Source organism: Vulpes lagopus, chromosome 6 (genome assembly GCF_018345385.1).
Source record: "Vulpes lagopus strain Blue_001 chromosome 6, ASM1834538v1, whole genome shotgun sequence".
Classification (NCBI taxonomy): Eukaryota; Metazoa; Chordata; class Mammalia; order Carnivora; family Canidae; genus Vulpes; species Vulpes lagopus.
In genome coordinates this window covers 63,441,956-63,458,633 of record NC_054829.1, presented here as the reverse complement: position 1 = coordinate 63,458,633, position 16,678 = coordinate 63,441,956, and the positions used below count along the sequence as shown (strand labels likewise).

General features: G+C 39.9%; 1 protein-coding gene across 5 annotated transcripts in view; it reads left to right on the top strand.

Moving 5' to 3' along the window:
* Positions 1–16,678, top strand: part of AP4S1 (adaptor related protein complex 4 subunit sigma 1) — a 53,277-nt gene that overhangs the window by 20,648 nt on the left and 15,951 nt on the right. For all 5 annotated transcript variants that reach the window (XM_041758284.1, XM_041758283.1, XM_041758282.1 and 2 more), the window contains exons 2-4: positions 9,293–9,500; positions 11,902–11,988; positions 12,789–12,857. In XM_041758284.1, the coding sequence (XP_041614218.1) occupies positions 9,363–9,500; positions 11,902–11,988; positions 12,789–12,857 (294 nt within the window). In that variant the 5' untranslated portion in view covers positions 9,293–9,362. The remainder of the gene's footprint in view (positions 1–9,292; positions 9,501–11,901; positions 11,989–12,788; positions 12,858–16,678) is intronic.

Sequence of the window (16,678 nt, the reverse complement as noted above, 5' to 3'; positions counted from 1 at the left end):
TGAGAGACACACAAAGAAAAAGGCAGAGACTCAAATAGAGGGAGATGCAGGAGCCCAATGCGGGACTCAATCCCTAGACTCCAGGATCACGCCCTGGGCCAAAGGCAGGCGCTAAACTGCTGAGCCACCCAGGGATCTCATACCTGATGAATTCTAAAACATTTCTCTTCTGTACTCTTTTATCATATCAAGCCAGAACTTTGTGTGAGTGCACCTGGTTCATTCAAAGGTACCAGAACAGAATAAACACTAGGCTTGCTTCTTGGCCTTTCAGAGTTCGATCACATTTAGATTTAAAAAATAAAGTTGCTACACATGCATGCATATTTACATGTCAATGTATAGAAAGTCTAGAAGAATATGACTAAACTTAAAAACCTTGGTTTTATGTTTGAGAAGACTGACAGGCTTTGGGGCAGGAGTTAGGGTACCAGGGTACTTTATGTGTCTACTTTGTTTCAATACTGATTTTATTTTTTTTTTTAAGGAAAAATTATCACTTAAAAAAAGCCTTTATTATTTCATTCATTCAACAGACATTTATTGGATATTATCTTGTACTAGGCACTGTGCAAAGATCTGAAATAAGATTATGTACCATACCCATGAGTTCATGCTCTAATACAGTGTTTTTCAAAATTTGGGCCACAGTTCTTTAGTGGCTTCTGAAATTAAAAATCAGTGGGTCAGATTGTGTTATAACCCAGAGTATAAAAAAAGATATCCTTAAGTCCCTACTGATATAAATAAGTGATTGAATAAATAAATAATGGGGCATAAGTAGACAGATCTCCTGCACAGAAGAGTTCCAAATAATTTACATAGATACTTCTCCCTCAAGGAGATGGAACATAACTTCCCACCCTTTAAATGTGGGCTACGTATAATGACTTCACTCCAAAGAGTACAGTAGAAAAAGGAGGGGATAACTTTACAGTAGACAAACCTAGCTAAAACTGTCTCAGCCAGGGGACCAAATTCAATTTCAATAGTGATAAATCACGTTGATAGTATGTGCCTTTCATGTGTTGTGGTGAAAATATGCTTCTCCCTCTGTGGTCTTCTTCCCCAAACCCTATAACCTCAGTCTAATCATAACTAAAACATCACAGAAATCCCAATAGAGGGACGCCGGGGTGGCTCAGTGGTTGAGCGGCTGCATTTGGCTCAGGGTGTAATTCCAAGTCCCAGGATCCAGTCCTACATCAGGCTCCCTGCATGGAGCCTGCTTCTCCCTCTGCCTGTGTCTCTGCCTCTCTCTCTCTCTCTCTCTCTCTGTGTGTGTGTGTGTGTGTGTCTTTCATGAATAAATAAATAAAATCTTAAAAAAAAAAGAAAAATCCCAATAGAAGGTCATTCTATAAAATACCTGACCAGTATCCTTCAAAACTGCTAAAGTCATTAAAAACAAGAAAAGTGTGAAAAACTGTCAGAACCAAGAGAATTCAAAGGAGACATGAAGGTTAAATATAATGTGCTATCCTAGATATGGTCCTGGAACAGAAAAAAGACATTTGGCAAAAAGTAAGGAAATGGGAATATAGACATTAGTTAATAATAATGTACTATATCAATATTCATTGTAATAAACATACCATACTAATATAAGATATTAATAGTAAGGGAAACTGGGTATGGGGTATATAGAAACTCTGTGTACTGTCTTTGCAGCTTTTTCTGTAAATCTAAAACTGTTCTAAAATCTATGAATTTTTAAAAAATCAATGGGCCACAATTAGCATTTTTCCTCAGCATTTTACTCTGGTAGTTTTCAAATATACTACAAAGTTGAAAGAATTTAACAGTGAATGTGAATATGTTCACCACCTAGATGCCGCCGTTAACATTGTAGCATACTTACTTTGTCGTATATCTAACCATCTATCTCTTTTTTTTTTTTTTTTTTTTTTTTTTTTTTTTTTTTTTACCATCTATCTCTTTATCTGTTAATTTATCCTAGTTTTTGGGTGCATTTCAAAGTATATTGATAGATCTCAGTATACTTCCCTGAGATACTTCAGCATATATATTATTAACTAGAGTATTTCCTTTTATGTCAAAGTTAAATATAATGAATACATGAATCTTCAATGTACATTTGGTGAGTTTTGAAAAATCCATGAATCGGGCACCTGGGTGGCTCAGTTAGTTAAGCATCTGCTTTTGGCTCAGGTCATGATCCCAGGGTCCTAGGATTGAGCCCCACATCAGGCTCCTCATTCAGCAGGGAGTCTGCTTCTCTCTCTCTCTCTTCTCTCTCTCTCTCTGCCACCCTCCAACTCATGTGCACTCTCAACTAAATAAAATCTTTTTTTTGAAAAAAAAATCCACATATCTATGTAACTCAAATCGCTCACAACTACATTTTTTATAAAATGTCACAAAAATCACTAGAATACAATACACACAGTATGGGTAGGTATTATTTGATGAACCTTGTATATATATATGAATCAGATATATATGTACCTATATGCTGGGTCACAATAAAAAGTGTCACAATAAAAAAGTAAAAATCACTGGTCTTTTAGGGTGACAGGTTTTGTAAGATATAGCAATGAGTTCAAAGACAGGATAGCCAACTCTTTATGATTAGCAAGAGGGGACTGGGATAGGCAGGCTTCACTGAAGAAAAGGTAATATATTATCATAATGACATTTGCTAACTCTTAATGTAGCCCTTACAATGTGCCCACTGCCAAACCCAGTTCTAAGAACATTACATATACTAGCTCCTCTAATCCTTACAACCCAGAAGCCAAGTATTATCTGTTATTATTCCCATTGTACCTTTGACTGAGTATTAAGAGGTGAAGTAACTTGCCAACAATCACAAAATTAACACTCAAGCCCCAGTTCATGCCTTTGACTATTATACTGTTATGAGGACTTTATGTTTTCCTTGTAGAAATTTGCTTTTTAACTTGAAGGATTTTATTTCAGCCACTCTTCTGGGACCAAAAATGTTTTTGTTTAAATATGTGTGTGTGTGTGTGTGTGTGTGTGTGTGTTAAAATAATCTGATTCTAAAAAAAAAAATAATAATAATCTGATTCTGAGGTATAGAAAAAGTGTTTAGAGCTAGAAAGGATATTAGCCATCATAAAATACCACTTTGATTGCTAGAAACTTCATCCTCTACTGCTTTCATGCATTGTATTGTTTGCTGTTTTCCAAATTAAATGTGCAGGCATTAGAGAATATCGACTTGATCATTCCCAAAGCTACCTGAAATTGATGCTTAGTAAGCTTAAATGAAATTCTAACAACACTAATACAATGAGCGAGGCAGGGAGCGTCAGATTATGTATGAGTCAGGGGACCAGAATGCAAGACTTCACTTTACCTCTCAGATTATCCATTTTCCCATCTGCAAAATGAAGGGAGTGCACATCTGGGATGACAGCTGTAAGTAAGGTGCCTGCCTCTGTCACCACACCCCGCTGCCTAACCTGTAACTGACATTACTAATCATTCGTGGCATCCTTTTGAACCTGAACATTTCCAGAATCCTTCCCAACACAGTGCTCAAAGCAGCTAATACAATTAGCCACAGTTGGCACCCAAACTTAAATCTATTTGTCATCTTTGGCTATGACAGTCTGTAAAGACTTCCGGTTCCAGCTCCCAGAATACACCCTCAGAAATATGAAAACTCTACCCATTTCAGTATGTGTTTCAGCCGTTGCAGCCTCTCTTTTCTCTAGGCATTTGGTTTGCATCATATAGTGTCATGGGACAGTGATCTGCTCCTGTTCTCCTAGGACTTTCCCTAATTCCCTCATCTTGGCCTTTAGGCATCCTGGCATAAGGCTTTCCCCAATGAAATCTCCCTCCTTTATCTGTCCTTGATTCACACAGGCTCTTGGGTGTAGAATCCCCTAGGATCTACTAGCCTAGGGGATCAAAACATCTTCCCCAGCCTTGTGTGTTGTTGAATGCAAAAAGTTTTATAAACAAAGGAAGTCCATATCCCCTCCCTGGCCACTCCCAGCACTTGTCTAAGCATATTCTTTCCTTACTGCCCTACCTCAGTTTCATAATTATTTGATTTCTCCCCTCCCTGATGATTATTAACCAGGATAGGTGCTTAAAGCATTCATCTTCTGTTCTCAAATATGTACTTGTTTCTGAGTCTCCACACTGTGTATTTCGACTTTGTGTATTTTATAATAGAGTTTACAATTTTACTTGTCTGCTTTATTACCACTGTGTAATCCTACATTATAAATTGTGTAATTGTTTATGAGCATACAAAAAAAAAAAAAGATGATGTATTCGAGCCTTTAGATGCCTTCAGCTACTATTTTCAAGGCTTGCATCCTAATGAGTATCAATTCAACACACCCTTGTTTGTCATCCTTGCTCTTGAAGTCAGTGGGAAGGAATGCTGTGCTTGTTAAGGTGGACACCAATTTGATCTGTTGGTGTAACATCTCAAAGGGGTCATTTTACATCTCATTTTACCACTTAACGCAGCCAGGGCATTTAAAGGCAAAGGTCTGGCCATGAGTACCTTTGAGACAATATCTTTTTTTTTTTTTATTAAGATTTATGTATTTATTTGAGGGGCGGGGGCAGAGGGAAAGGAAATAAACAGATGCCCCACTGAACAGGAAGCCCAATGCTGTTTGGGGCTCGATTTGGGGATTCGGTGATTCGGTGCTCAGGTTCCATCCCAGGACCTTGAGATCATGAGCTGAGCTGAAGCCAGGAGTCAGACACTCAACCGACTGAACCACTGAGGCACCTGAGATAGTATCTTTTTCTTCTAGCTGGCAGTTGGAATCCAGAGTATAAAATTGTAATTTCTAACTTGTGTGAAGATTTGTTTTAAAATAACTTTGCTAAAAGGGAATAAAAGAATGGATGGTAACTTAATTTGCTAGTCTCCAGCCAAAATTTACTGGCAGTAATTTGTAAGGAGAATAAAGGCAGCACTTAACACCAAATGACTAAACAGAGGATGTTGCAATCCCACCTACAGTAGTGAGCTTATCTTCCTGGAAAAGGGAGTAGATGACCACAGGCCTCCCCCATGGCACAGCTGCCATGTCCCGGGCTGAGCTGGTCTGCATAACATCCTGTCCTGTGCCCTGAATGAACACGGCAGCTCAGGCTTTGCCAGACTGGGCCTGGCTCTTTCTAGCTCTTCATGTTTGGAATTGTTGGGAGATAACCACCTGTCTGATAGGGTTTAGGAAATAGGAGATGAGCTGGGAGAGCAAAGAATAATACAAAATGTAGTCCAAGAATTATCTCATAATCCGTTGCAACTTTTCTGTAAAATTATTCCAAATTTAAAAAGTTCATTTAAGAGGGGCGCCTGGGTGGCTTATTCAGTTAAGCAAGTGTTTGCCTTCAGCTCAGGTCATGATCCCAGGGGCCTGGGATCAGAGCCTCACATTGGGCTCCTAACTCGGTGGAGAGTCTGCTTCTCCCTTTCTTTCTGCCTCTGCCTCTCCCCCTGCCTGTGCGCACTTGCTCTTTCACTCTCTCTCAAATAAATAAAATCTTTTTTAAAAAGTTCATTTAAGAACTATTATTGGGCAGCCGGGGTGGCTCAGCAGTTTAGTGCTGCCTTCAGCCCAGAGCATGATCCTGGAGACCTGGGATCGAGTCCCATGTCAGGCTCCCTGCATGGAGCCTGTGTCTCCCTCTGCCTCTCTCTCTCTCTCTCTCTCTCTCTCTCTCTGTGTGTGTGTGTCTCATGAATTAATAATTTTTTTTAAAAATAAAAAAAGAGAACTATTATTAGTTTTTGGTCTTTTGCACCAAATTTTCATAGATATTACAAAATGTAAATATGATACTTTTAGGTGAGTCAGTGAGGCAGCTCTGAGGCTCATGACAAAAGAAGCACTGGCCATTGGTCAACATTGTGCTCTTTTGCCCTGATCCTTTCAAAGTCTATAGTTAAGTATAGGAGAACCAAACACAAGATTCAGTACAGGGACACCTGGGTGGCTCAGCAGTTGAGCGTCTGCCTTTGGCTCAGGGCCTGATCCCGGATTCCCAGGATCGAGTCCCACATCGTGCTCCTTGCATGGAGCCTGCTTCTCTCTCTGCCTGTGTATCTGCCTCTCTTTCTGTGTCTCTCATGAATAAATAAATAAAATCTTAAAAAAAAATTTCAGTACAGCTGATTTAGGAATAAAATTGCAAGCATAACTGTTGAATGATGGGGATGAGTTAGGGAGTGTCATGGATCCAATTAAATTTGCTTGACTTCTGAGTTGCATCTCATTTCTGACACAAGAAATCCAGAGACTTTGGGCACCCTGCCATCCCTGAACTTCAATTTGATTGGCCTTAGAGTGGGGATAACACAAGTACCGGCCTCAGAGAATTGTGAGAATTAAGTAATATATGTAAATTGCTTGGCATAGGACCTTCCATAGGAATTGTTAGAGGGCCTTGGTGGGGCACTTCGGCAATAGTGGAGATTACTACGACTGCTTCCAACATTGATGGAAGAACTACTTCACTATAGATCTTGCCCCTACCGTTCATAAAATAAAGTTCATATTCCTTAGCATGACTTTTTTTCCTAAGGATTTTATTTACTTCTTTAGTTGAGAGAGAGACAAAGCACAAGCAGGGGGAGGGGCAGAGGGAGCCAGAGAAGCAGGCTCCCCACTGAGCAGGGAACCCATGCAGGTGAGCCACCCACGCACCTGTCCTTAGTATGACTTCTAAAGCCAGTTTTATTTTTTTATTTTTTTAAAAGATTTTTGTTTATTTATTCATGAAAGACAAAGAGAGAGAGGCAGAGACACAGGCAGAGGGAGAAGCAGGCTCCAGGCAAGGAGCCCGATGTGGGACTGGATCCTGAGGCCATGGGATCATGCCCTGGGCCAGGGGCAGGCGCTCAACCGCTGAGCCACCCAGGGATCCCCTAAAGCCAGTTTTACTTTATGTGAGCAGCTCAATGTCCTGCAGCCATTGTTCCTGCCCCCTGAATGGCATCTGCAGTGAACTTTCCAGAGCTGCCCCTATTTTTTCTGCCTCAGAGTCACTCTCTGTGGATCATTCTAACAGATCTTGCTTAAATGCGCCTCCTCTGGGAAGCCATTTCCAACTCTCCCATCCTACCCGTCCGTGTACCTCAGAAGTACACCCTCCCGACTACAACTCATCTCCTTGTACTGCTGTTGCTTGTTTACCTACCCGGCACCTTTGCGAGGGGTGAAGATGAGAAAGATCAGAAATGACTACTTCTTTAAAAAAAAAGAAAGAAAGAACTACTTCTTAATTTCCCATCAGACAGAACTTTGTAGTTCTAGTACAAATGCTCCCCACTCTGCTTTTGATGTGCTGGATTTTTTGCTCAATCAATTAGAAAATGCTCATATTCATATCCTTTAAAATATTTGCAGAGGCTGAAGAAAAATACCCTAGCCGTGTATGGATAACCTCAGTACAGTCAGTAGGTTGAAGAAAATTAGCCCACCAGTTGTGTGACTATCTCATCTCTTGATTTGTCCTCTCAGCTATCTCCAAGTCTGAATCTCCTAAAGAACAAATTTTCAGGGAACATTGGGTTACAAAAAAGCAGGGGACAGCATTCACTCAAAGATCTTGTATCAATGCCATACTCAGCAGTGAGCAGTTAACATCCCTTTTGGGAAACCTCAATAATTTTCAGCTTATAAACTTTTTTTTTAAAGATGTTATTTATTTATTGAGCATGGGGGGGCGGGCAGAATGAGTAGGAGAGAATCTCAAGCAGACTCCCCATTGAGCTGAGAGCCCATCCCACAACCCTGAGATCATAACCTGAGCCAAAATCAAGAGTCTGGTGCCTAACCAACTGAGCCACCAAGATGCCCCTCAACTTACAAACTTTTTAAGACCTTTCTGCATTAGACTTGAGTGGCGTTACCAATGTTTTTGTAAATATTTACTGTGTTTTTTACTTCTAACAATTTTGTGCTTTAATAAAATGTTCTAAACATTACATAAAAATACAAGTCACCGCTTCTTTTTTTTTAAGAATTTATTTATTGTTTCTAATGGCTGAGTAATATTCCACTGTATACATAGACCACATCTTCTTTATCCATTCATCTTTCAATGGACACCAAGGGATGAATGGATAAGGAAGATGTGGTCTATGTATACAGTAGAATATTACTCAGCCATTAAAAATGACAAATACCTACTATTTGCTTCGATGTGGATGGAACTGGAGGGAATTATGCTGAGTGAAATAAGTCAATCGGAGAAGGACAAACATTATATGGTCTCATTCATTTGGGGAATATAAAAAGTAGTGAAAGGGAATAAAGGAGAAAGGAAAGAAAATTAGTGAAAATATCAGTGAGGGAGACAGAACATGAGAGACTCCTAACTCTGGGAAATGAACAAGGGGTAGTGGAAGGAGAGGTGGGCAGGGGGTTGGGGTGACTGGGTGATGGGCACTGAGGGGGGGCACTTGGTGGGATGAGCACTGGGTGTTATGCTATGTGTTGGCAAATTTACCTCCAATTAAAAAAAAAAGAATTTATTCATGAGAGACACACAGAGAGAGGCAGAGACATAGGCAGAGGGAGAGGCAGGGGTCCCTGCAGGGAGCCTGATGCAGGACTCAATTCCAGGACTCCAGGATCATGACCTGAGCCAAAGGCAGATGCTCAACCACTGAGCCACCCTAGCATCCCGAGGTCACCACTTCTTTGTCTGTGTATGTTCTTGGTAGTTGACACATAATTGGTACCCAACAAAAATGATGAATCTAATGAACAAATATGAGTAGCAATACTGGGGAAATTAAAAAATGTTTTGGAAGAGGGGAGCCTGGGTGGCTCAGTCAGTTAAACATCCAACTCTATCTCAGCCCAAGTCTTGATCTCAGGGTGGTGAGTTCAAGCCCTGCATTGGAGCCTACTAAAAACAAACAAAAACTTTTGGAGGATAACTAATGAAAATTTATGTTTAGTTATTTTATTATTTTATTTTATTTTATTTTTAAAGATTTCATTCATTCATGAGAAACACAGAAAGAGAGAGAGAGGCACAGAGACACAGGCAGAGGGAGAAGCAGGCTCCACTAAGGGAGCCCGACGCAGGACTCGATCCTGGGTCTCCAGGATCAGGCCCTGGGCCGAAGGCAGATGCTCAACCACTGAGCCACCCAGGGATCCCTTGTTATTTCATTAAACCTCATTTAGCTCATTTGAGTGAAAAACAGTATTGTTATTTATTTACTTCTGGTTCCTCTATAGAGCACATCTAATATTATTCTTTGAGATATTTGACCTTAGCTTTTTATTGTTCTTTCACCCTTCAGGTTCTAATTACAGGCACCTCTTGACATAACTTTTGAACTATCTGGAAAAACACTGGCCAGAAAAAAAAAAATGATAAAATTTTTTCTAATGGTGAATAAACAAGGACAGACCCGACTTTCTAAATACTATGAACATGTGGAGATTAATAAGCGTACACTTCTTGAAACGGAAGTCATAAAGAGCTGTCTCTCCCGATCCAGTGAACAAGTAAGTTTCTGGTTCTGTCTTTTATCTCTGCGTTCAACTTGGCAATGGCAGATTTGTTATTACTGAGTCTCAAGGGCCATCATTTTCTTCAAACTACATTCTTTTCAACAGCTACTAGGGAAAATAACAAATGGAGTGAAATGAAGACTGAAGCATAGCTCTCTTTATGTCGCCTTAAGGAAAATACAAATAAGGAAAACCAGGAAAAGTCTTGAGTTCTTATTTAGGTCAACACATTTGTCTCAAATTTATTCCAGCTCATAGGCATATCTTCTTTTTTGTCTGTATGAATGCAGCCCTCACAACTCTTAGGAGTGCTTCCAGCAGGTGGCTTTCTCTAAGCCAAGAGATAAAGGTCAGATTATTGGTTTATAGGTGAGCACTTGAGACCCGCTTTGTGCCAGAGGATAATAGTGTGATTCTCACGTAGAGCATAATTTTTTCCTGCTTATCATTTTTGTAAACTTAACACCAATGTAAAGGAGAACTAGTGATTTAAAAAACAAAGCAAATTTGAACTTGTCTTTTATTATGTAGATGGAGTAAGTGGAAGTTAAAAATTCCTATGAAACAACAAATCTATCCATTCTGTCAAAATAGAGGTTAGATACAAGTAGGAATTTTAGGAACTGGGCCTATTTTTACAAAGAAGTTTAAATGGAGAATTACTTAATCGGGGTCCTAAACTTTGAGTTCACTGGAAATCACTGAACAAATTGCAGCAAAAGCAGAAAGCTTGTTTAAACCACCCATTAATTTTGCCGGGTCTCCATTTCACAGCATATGTAGAAAGGCTGCCTGCGGGCACCACTGCTAGGTCTTAAAATATTAAAGTACATCAGTGCTCAGAAGTTACATGTTGGGACTGTGTTTCCCTTGGCTTCTAAATTGATTTTCCAGCGTCCACATCTCAGAGTCCTCTTTGAATTACTACTTTGGCCTGCCACGGCACACACTGCTTGCTTCATGCAGTTGTTAGAGGGAAACAGGAATGGTTAAAGGGCTGGGTGAAGAGCCTCATACTTGAAGTAAAGATAAACTCCAGAAGTATTTCTGTTGAATCTCTCTGCAGAATACGGGCACTGCACAGTTTCAAACACCATCTTCACTGATACATTACCTTTTGAAATATATGCCTTGGAACGATATTTTTGAAGCATTCTGAATTATTTTAGATTTTAAAAGGAACCCACTGGGCTTTGGGATAATTAGGCACTGAAGTAACACAATTGCAGCTTAGTTTTTATTTTATCCACAAAGGTGCTTTGGTACTTTTTTTTTTTTTTTTTTTTTTTTAATGTCAGAAACTCCCAAGAGGCTTTGAAAAATGTTCTTTCAAATAGGTTGTGTTTCCTTGAAAGATCCAACTGAGCAGAAATCACACTGGCTCTACAGTGAGCCAAAAGCAACAGAATGGTCCTGCACTTCTTACCTTTATCCTAATTTCAAATAAGAGCCTCAAATTCCTGCATTTTATAGGTTGTCAAGTGGTTTTCCCATGGAAAAAATTTCATAATTAAAACTAACAGCTTAATCTCCAGGAGCTTCTGGGCACCCAAGAGCAATCATGCCAGTGCAAACAGCCACACAGTTTATGCATAATCACATTTGGCCAAGCACACCCAAAAATCCAAAGGAAGGGCAGCACTGCGCCGTTAGCCTGCTATCCAATTCCCATCTGCCCAGGGCCATCCCAAAACCCTTTGTACAATGGCTGTAGGAGAGAGATGAATTGGAAGGGAGTTGTTTTATCCACAAGTCAGTGGTGCTAACTTGTTATTAATTCATAGGAAGCAATGTTTACAATGGGAGATTTTCTCTAGCATCTGCCCCACAAAAGCCAAAACTTTAAATAATTTATAGAAGAGTCTACATTTATTCTTTTCATCAGCCTAAGAAAAAGAAATCAGGATTCTTTTTGCATGTGTGTATGCTGTGTATATTTGGTTGTTTGGTGGCTATTAAATAATACAAAATGAAATCTCTAATTGCTTCCAAAAGAGCCTATGGGAGATGAAAAGAAGAAAACCTTCTCTGTCATGTTGGCTTATTTTAATGTTGAGGCAGTTTAAAATGCTGATTATTTAGTACCTTTGCCTGCTGATTTCTACACAGAGTGAAGCAAAGGAATGAGAAGGAGTAAGGTGGGAACCCATGTGGCTGCTCCAATCGTTTTTTCCTGAACCCCCTCTCTGCCTCCCACTAGAGATGCTTCCAAGTAGTCCCCTGAATATTGTGAAGAAGCCACCTACAGGCAACCAACAAAGATTGTGTAACATTTTAATACTGTATATTTCTAGGAATATGTTGACCCATACTGAAATCAGAACCTAGAAATTATGCAGGCCTTTTTGAAGAGATCCTTGGAACCATAGGAATTAATGTCTTTTTTTTTTCCTAGTGCTCTTTCATTGAGTTTAAGGATTTCAAGCTGATATATCGACAGTATGCAGCTCTCTTCATTGTGGTTGGAGTTAATGACACAGAGGTGAGATACTAGAGGAGCCTATGGAAAATGCAAGAAAATTAGGAATGACAGACTGATTTTTACTCCCCTTAAATTGTCATTTCCTACTCACCTAAGAGTTCTCTTGCTTGACTCTTGGAGGTCTTGGTTTCTATCAAGGCTAGGGAAAGCTATGTGGAAGAAAAATCCCTAGGATTGTTCCTGGATTGGAGGAGCACCTGTGAGGAAGCATAAAACTCCAGAATGCTTTTCCCAACCCTAGGCAACACCAGTGTCTTGTTGTTCTGTGTGGCATAGTGGGGCAGCTTAGACAGGTAGAGGCCAATCAACTGTAGCATTAAATATAAGCTGACATATCAGAAACCTGAGCAAACTGTAACAATGATTGTGTTGTGATTGAATTTCCTCAGATTCAGTCTACCTTTCTAGAAGCGTCAGTCTCAAGTCAACAGAACCTATGGCTCTGGAATCCCTGCAAAGGCGTTTAAGATTTAAGATACTTCAGAATTTCAGTTGGTTGTTTTTTATCTGTGAACCAGATTTTAAGGTAGTTTCCCATCTTCACAAATGGAGAAGTGGTGGCATGACAAACGTGAAATGTTGTTTCAGCCAGTTGATGATAAAGTCAGGGAGTAGACCTCAAAACTCAATCTGGTTTCAGTCCCACTAAATTCATTAGGGACTTAAAATCTTAAGGTTAAGGCTTTCACTGTTCCTTCTTTCAAACAAGTGAGTCGTAGAACTACTCTGAATATTTGTCAGTGTCTAATTTACACATGGGCCATACTAAAACTAATTGTACCTTTTCTTGTTTATTTCAGAATGAGATGGCAATTTATGAATTTATCCATAATTTTGTGGAAGTGTTAGATGAGTACTTCAGCCGAGTGGTAAGTCTAATGGCTAAAAAATGGTTTTTGCCCACCGCCCAACTTCCCAGAAATGGGTCTGTATGAAGAACCTGTGTTAGTATAAAGCTTTAATATGTAAAAGTTAAAACCCAGATGATGCCACATTTTCTTTACCTTTCCTTCTGGCTTATCCAAAGTGCTACAAAACCTATATGTGTGCCTTATGTTCTTCTTTATAAAGAACCAGTTCTACAAGACTAAGAACTGCTTATGTCTTTCTTTTAATTAAGAGATTTGGGGCACCTGGGTGGTTCAGTGGTTGAGTGTCTGCCTTCAGCCCAGGGCATGATCCTGGGGTCCTGGGATCAAATCCCACATTGGGCTCCCTGCATGGAGCCTGCTTCTCCCTCTGCCTATGTCCCTACCTCTCTGTGTCTCTCATGAATAAATAAATAAAATCTTAAAAAAATAATAATAATTAAGAGACTTTGCTATTTAACTTACTCTCTGTCTCTTTTCTCTTTCTTTCTTTCTTTTTTTTTTTTTCTGTTTCCCTTCCTAAGGCACTAGGAACCTTTTTAGTTTAGGAATCATTTCCGTCCAAATCTTTGCTTTTATGATCAAAACCAACTCCCCTTAAGGAATACATGAGTTCCTTTCCAGCAGCCCCCTTTTTAAAGATTTTATTTATTTATCTGAGAGAGAGAGAGACAGTGTGTGTGAGTGTGTGTGTGCGTGCGTGCATGTGAGAGTGGGGAGAGGGGCAGAGGAGGAGGGAGAGAATCTCAAGCAGACTTCCCCCTGAAAGCAGAGCCTCACATGGGGCTCAATCTTACTACCCTGAGATCATGACCTGAGCTGGAACCAAGAATCAGATGCTTAGCTGACTGAGCCACCCAGGTGCCTCCCTGTTTTGTCTTTAAAAGACAAAACAAAAAACCCCAGAATTTTGAAATACAATTTACATGCCCCGATACTCACGCATTTAATGTATATTAGGTTTTAGTACTTCCACAGAGTTGTGCAACCATCAGCACAATTTTAGAATATTTCATACCCCCAACAAACACCATAGCTATTAGCATTTCCCTCCCAGCAATCCCCCTCCCTGGCTCCAGGCCCTAGGTAATCGCCAATCTACTTTTTGTCTCTATGGGTTCACCTATTCTAGACAGTTTATTTATATAGAATTGTACAACATGTGGTCTTTTGTGGCTTTTTTCTTTTTTTACTTAGCATATGTTTTCAAAATTCATGTGTCACACGATTCATGTATCACATGTTATAGCATGTGATGTGTCAGTACTTCTTTCCTTTTTATTGCCAAATAATATTCTGCTATATGGATATGCCACATATTGTTTATCCAGCTAATAGTTGATGGACATTTGGGGGTTAATGGTACTTTTGCCTATTATAAGTAATGCAGCTTTGAACATTTGTGTAAACATTATTGCGTAGCATCATATTTTCAGTTTTCTTGGGTATAATATACCTAGGAGTAGAATTGCTAGGTGATGTGGTAACTCCACGTTTAACATTTTGATGCACTTTGTTTTCCAAAGTGGCTGCATGATTTAAATTCTCATCCACAGTGTCTGAGGGTTCTAATTTCTTCGTGGTCTCGGCAAGACGTTTTATTTTCTGTCTTTCTGATTATAGCCATCCTGGTGGGGATGAAGTGGTATAGAGGCCAATAAATTGTGGTTTTGAGGGATGCCTGGGTAGCTCAGTGTTTGAGTGTCTGCCTTTGGCTCAGGGCATGATCCTGGAGTCCCAGCATTGAGTCCCGCATCGGGCTCCTTGTGGGGAGCCTGCTTCTCCCTCTGCCTGTGTCTCTGCTTCTGCCTCTCTGTCTCTCTCATGAATGAATAAATAAAATCTTTAGAGTGATTTTTTTTTTAATTTTTTATGATAGTCACACAGAGAGAGAGAGAGGCAGAGACACAGGCAGAGGGAGAAGCAGGCTCCATGCACCGGGAGCCCGACGTGGGATTCGATCCTGGGTCTCCAGGATCGCGCCCAGGGCCAAAGGCAGGCGCCAAACCACTGCGCCACCCAGGGATCCCTAAATAAAATCTTTAAAAAAATATATGGTTTTGATTTGCATTTCACTAATGCACAGCAAATATTGAGCATCTTTTCATGTGTTTATTGGCCATTTTTATATCTTCTTTGGAGAAATGTCTGTTTAAATCCTTTGTCCATTTTTCAGTTGAATTATTTGTCTTTTTATTGTTGAGCTGTAAGAGTTCTTTATATATTTTGAATACAGATCTCTTTGAATTGATTGGATAGAAAAATCTTTGAACTAATTGAATACAAATACAAATATTGATAGGTATTTGGTGGAAGAAATTTTCTTTTTTTTTTGGTAGTGTTCTGTGAATTACAAGAGTTTTTAATTTTGATAAAGTTCAATTAATTTATTTTTCCTTTTTTGCTTATGTTTTTGGTGTCATGTCTAAAAAGGCTTTGCCCAACCTAAGATCATGAAGATTTACTCCAGTGTTTTCTTCTTCTTTTTTTTTTTTTTAAAGATATTATTTATTCATGAGAGACACAGAGAGAGGCAGAGACATAAGCAGATGGAGAAGCAGGCTCCATGCAGGGAGCCCAATGCAGGACTCGATCCCAGGATCCCGGATCATTACCTGAGCTAAAGGCAGATGCTCAACCGCTGAGCCACCCAGGAATCCCAAGTGTTTTTTTCTTTTAGTTCCTACATTTAGTTCTTTGATCCATTTTGAGTAATTTTTATATATGGTGTGAGGTAGGGGTCTAACTTCATTCTTTTGTATGTAGATATCCAATTTTCCCAACACCACTCTGGGAAACGAATTAGGGGTTGTGGAAGGGGAGGAGGGCGGGGGGTGGGGGTGAATGGGTGACGGACTCTGAGGGGAGCACTTGACGGGATGAGCACTGGGTGTTATTCTGTATGTTGGCAAATTGAACACCAATAAAAAAATAAATTTATTACTTAAAAAAAGTTTAAAAAATAAATAAAAAATAAAAAAAAATAAAAAATAAATTAAAAAAAAGGTTACATCTTGGGACGCCTGGGTGGCTCAGTGGTCGAGCATTTGCCTTTGGCCTGGGTCATGATCCCAGAGTCCTGGGATCGAGTCCCACATCACGCTCTCCTGCAGGGCGCCTTCTCCCTCTTGCCTGTGTCTCTGCTTCTCTGTGTGTGTCTCTCATGAAAAAATAAATAAAATCTTTAAAAAAAAGAATTTATATCTTCAGGGGTGCCCAAGTGGCTCAGTTGGTTAAATGTCTGCCTTTGGCTCAGGTCAGGATTCCGGAGTCCTGAGATGGAGCCCTGCATTACACTCTCTGCTCAGTGGGGAGCCTGCTTCTCCCTCTCCCTCTGCTGCTTCCCCTGTGTCTGCTCTCTCTCTCTCTCTCTCTGTTAAATAGATAAATAAAATCTTAAAAAAAAAAAAAAGTTATATCTTCAGTCTAACTCCTAATACCTGAAGTAAAGTTTGGCAAGCTGCTTCTGCATGGGGACAGTCAACTATCCTGTTTTCATTGCTTTAGTGCAGTGGTTCTCAAAGTACGGTTCCTGGACCAGCAACATAAACATCCTTGGGAACTTGTTTAAAAAACAAACTGTGGGCCCACCCCAGAATATTGAATCAGAAACTCCGAATTGAGGTTCAGCAATCTGTTTCAACAAGCCTTCTGGATGATTCTGATGCATGCTTAGATTTGAGACCCACTGACTTAATGCATAAGGAAAGCTGGAAAGCTGCCTGTGGCCTGTGAGATGGTTGTGCATCTAGCTAGGAGTTAGTGCCGCTGAAGCTGGAAGAGGGAAAAAGGTCAGGCCATTCCAGATACTGTCCATGAGG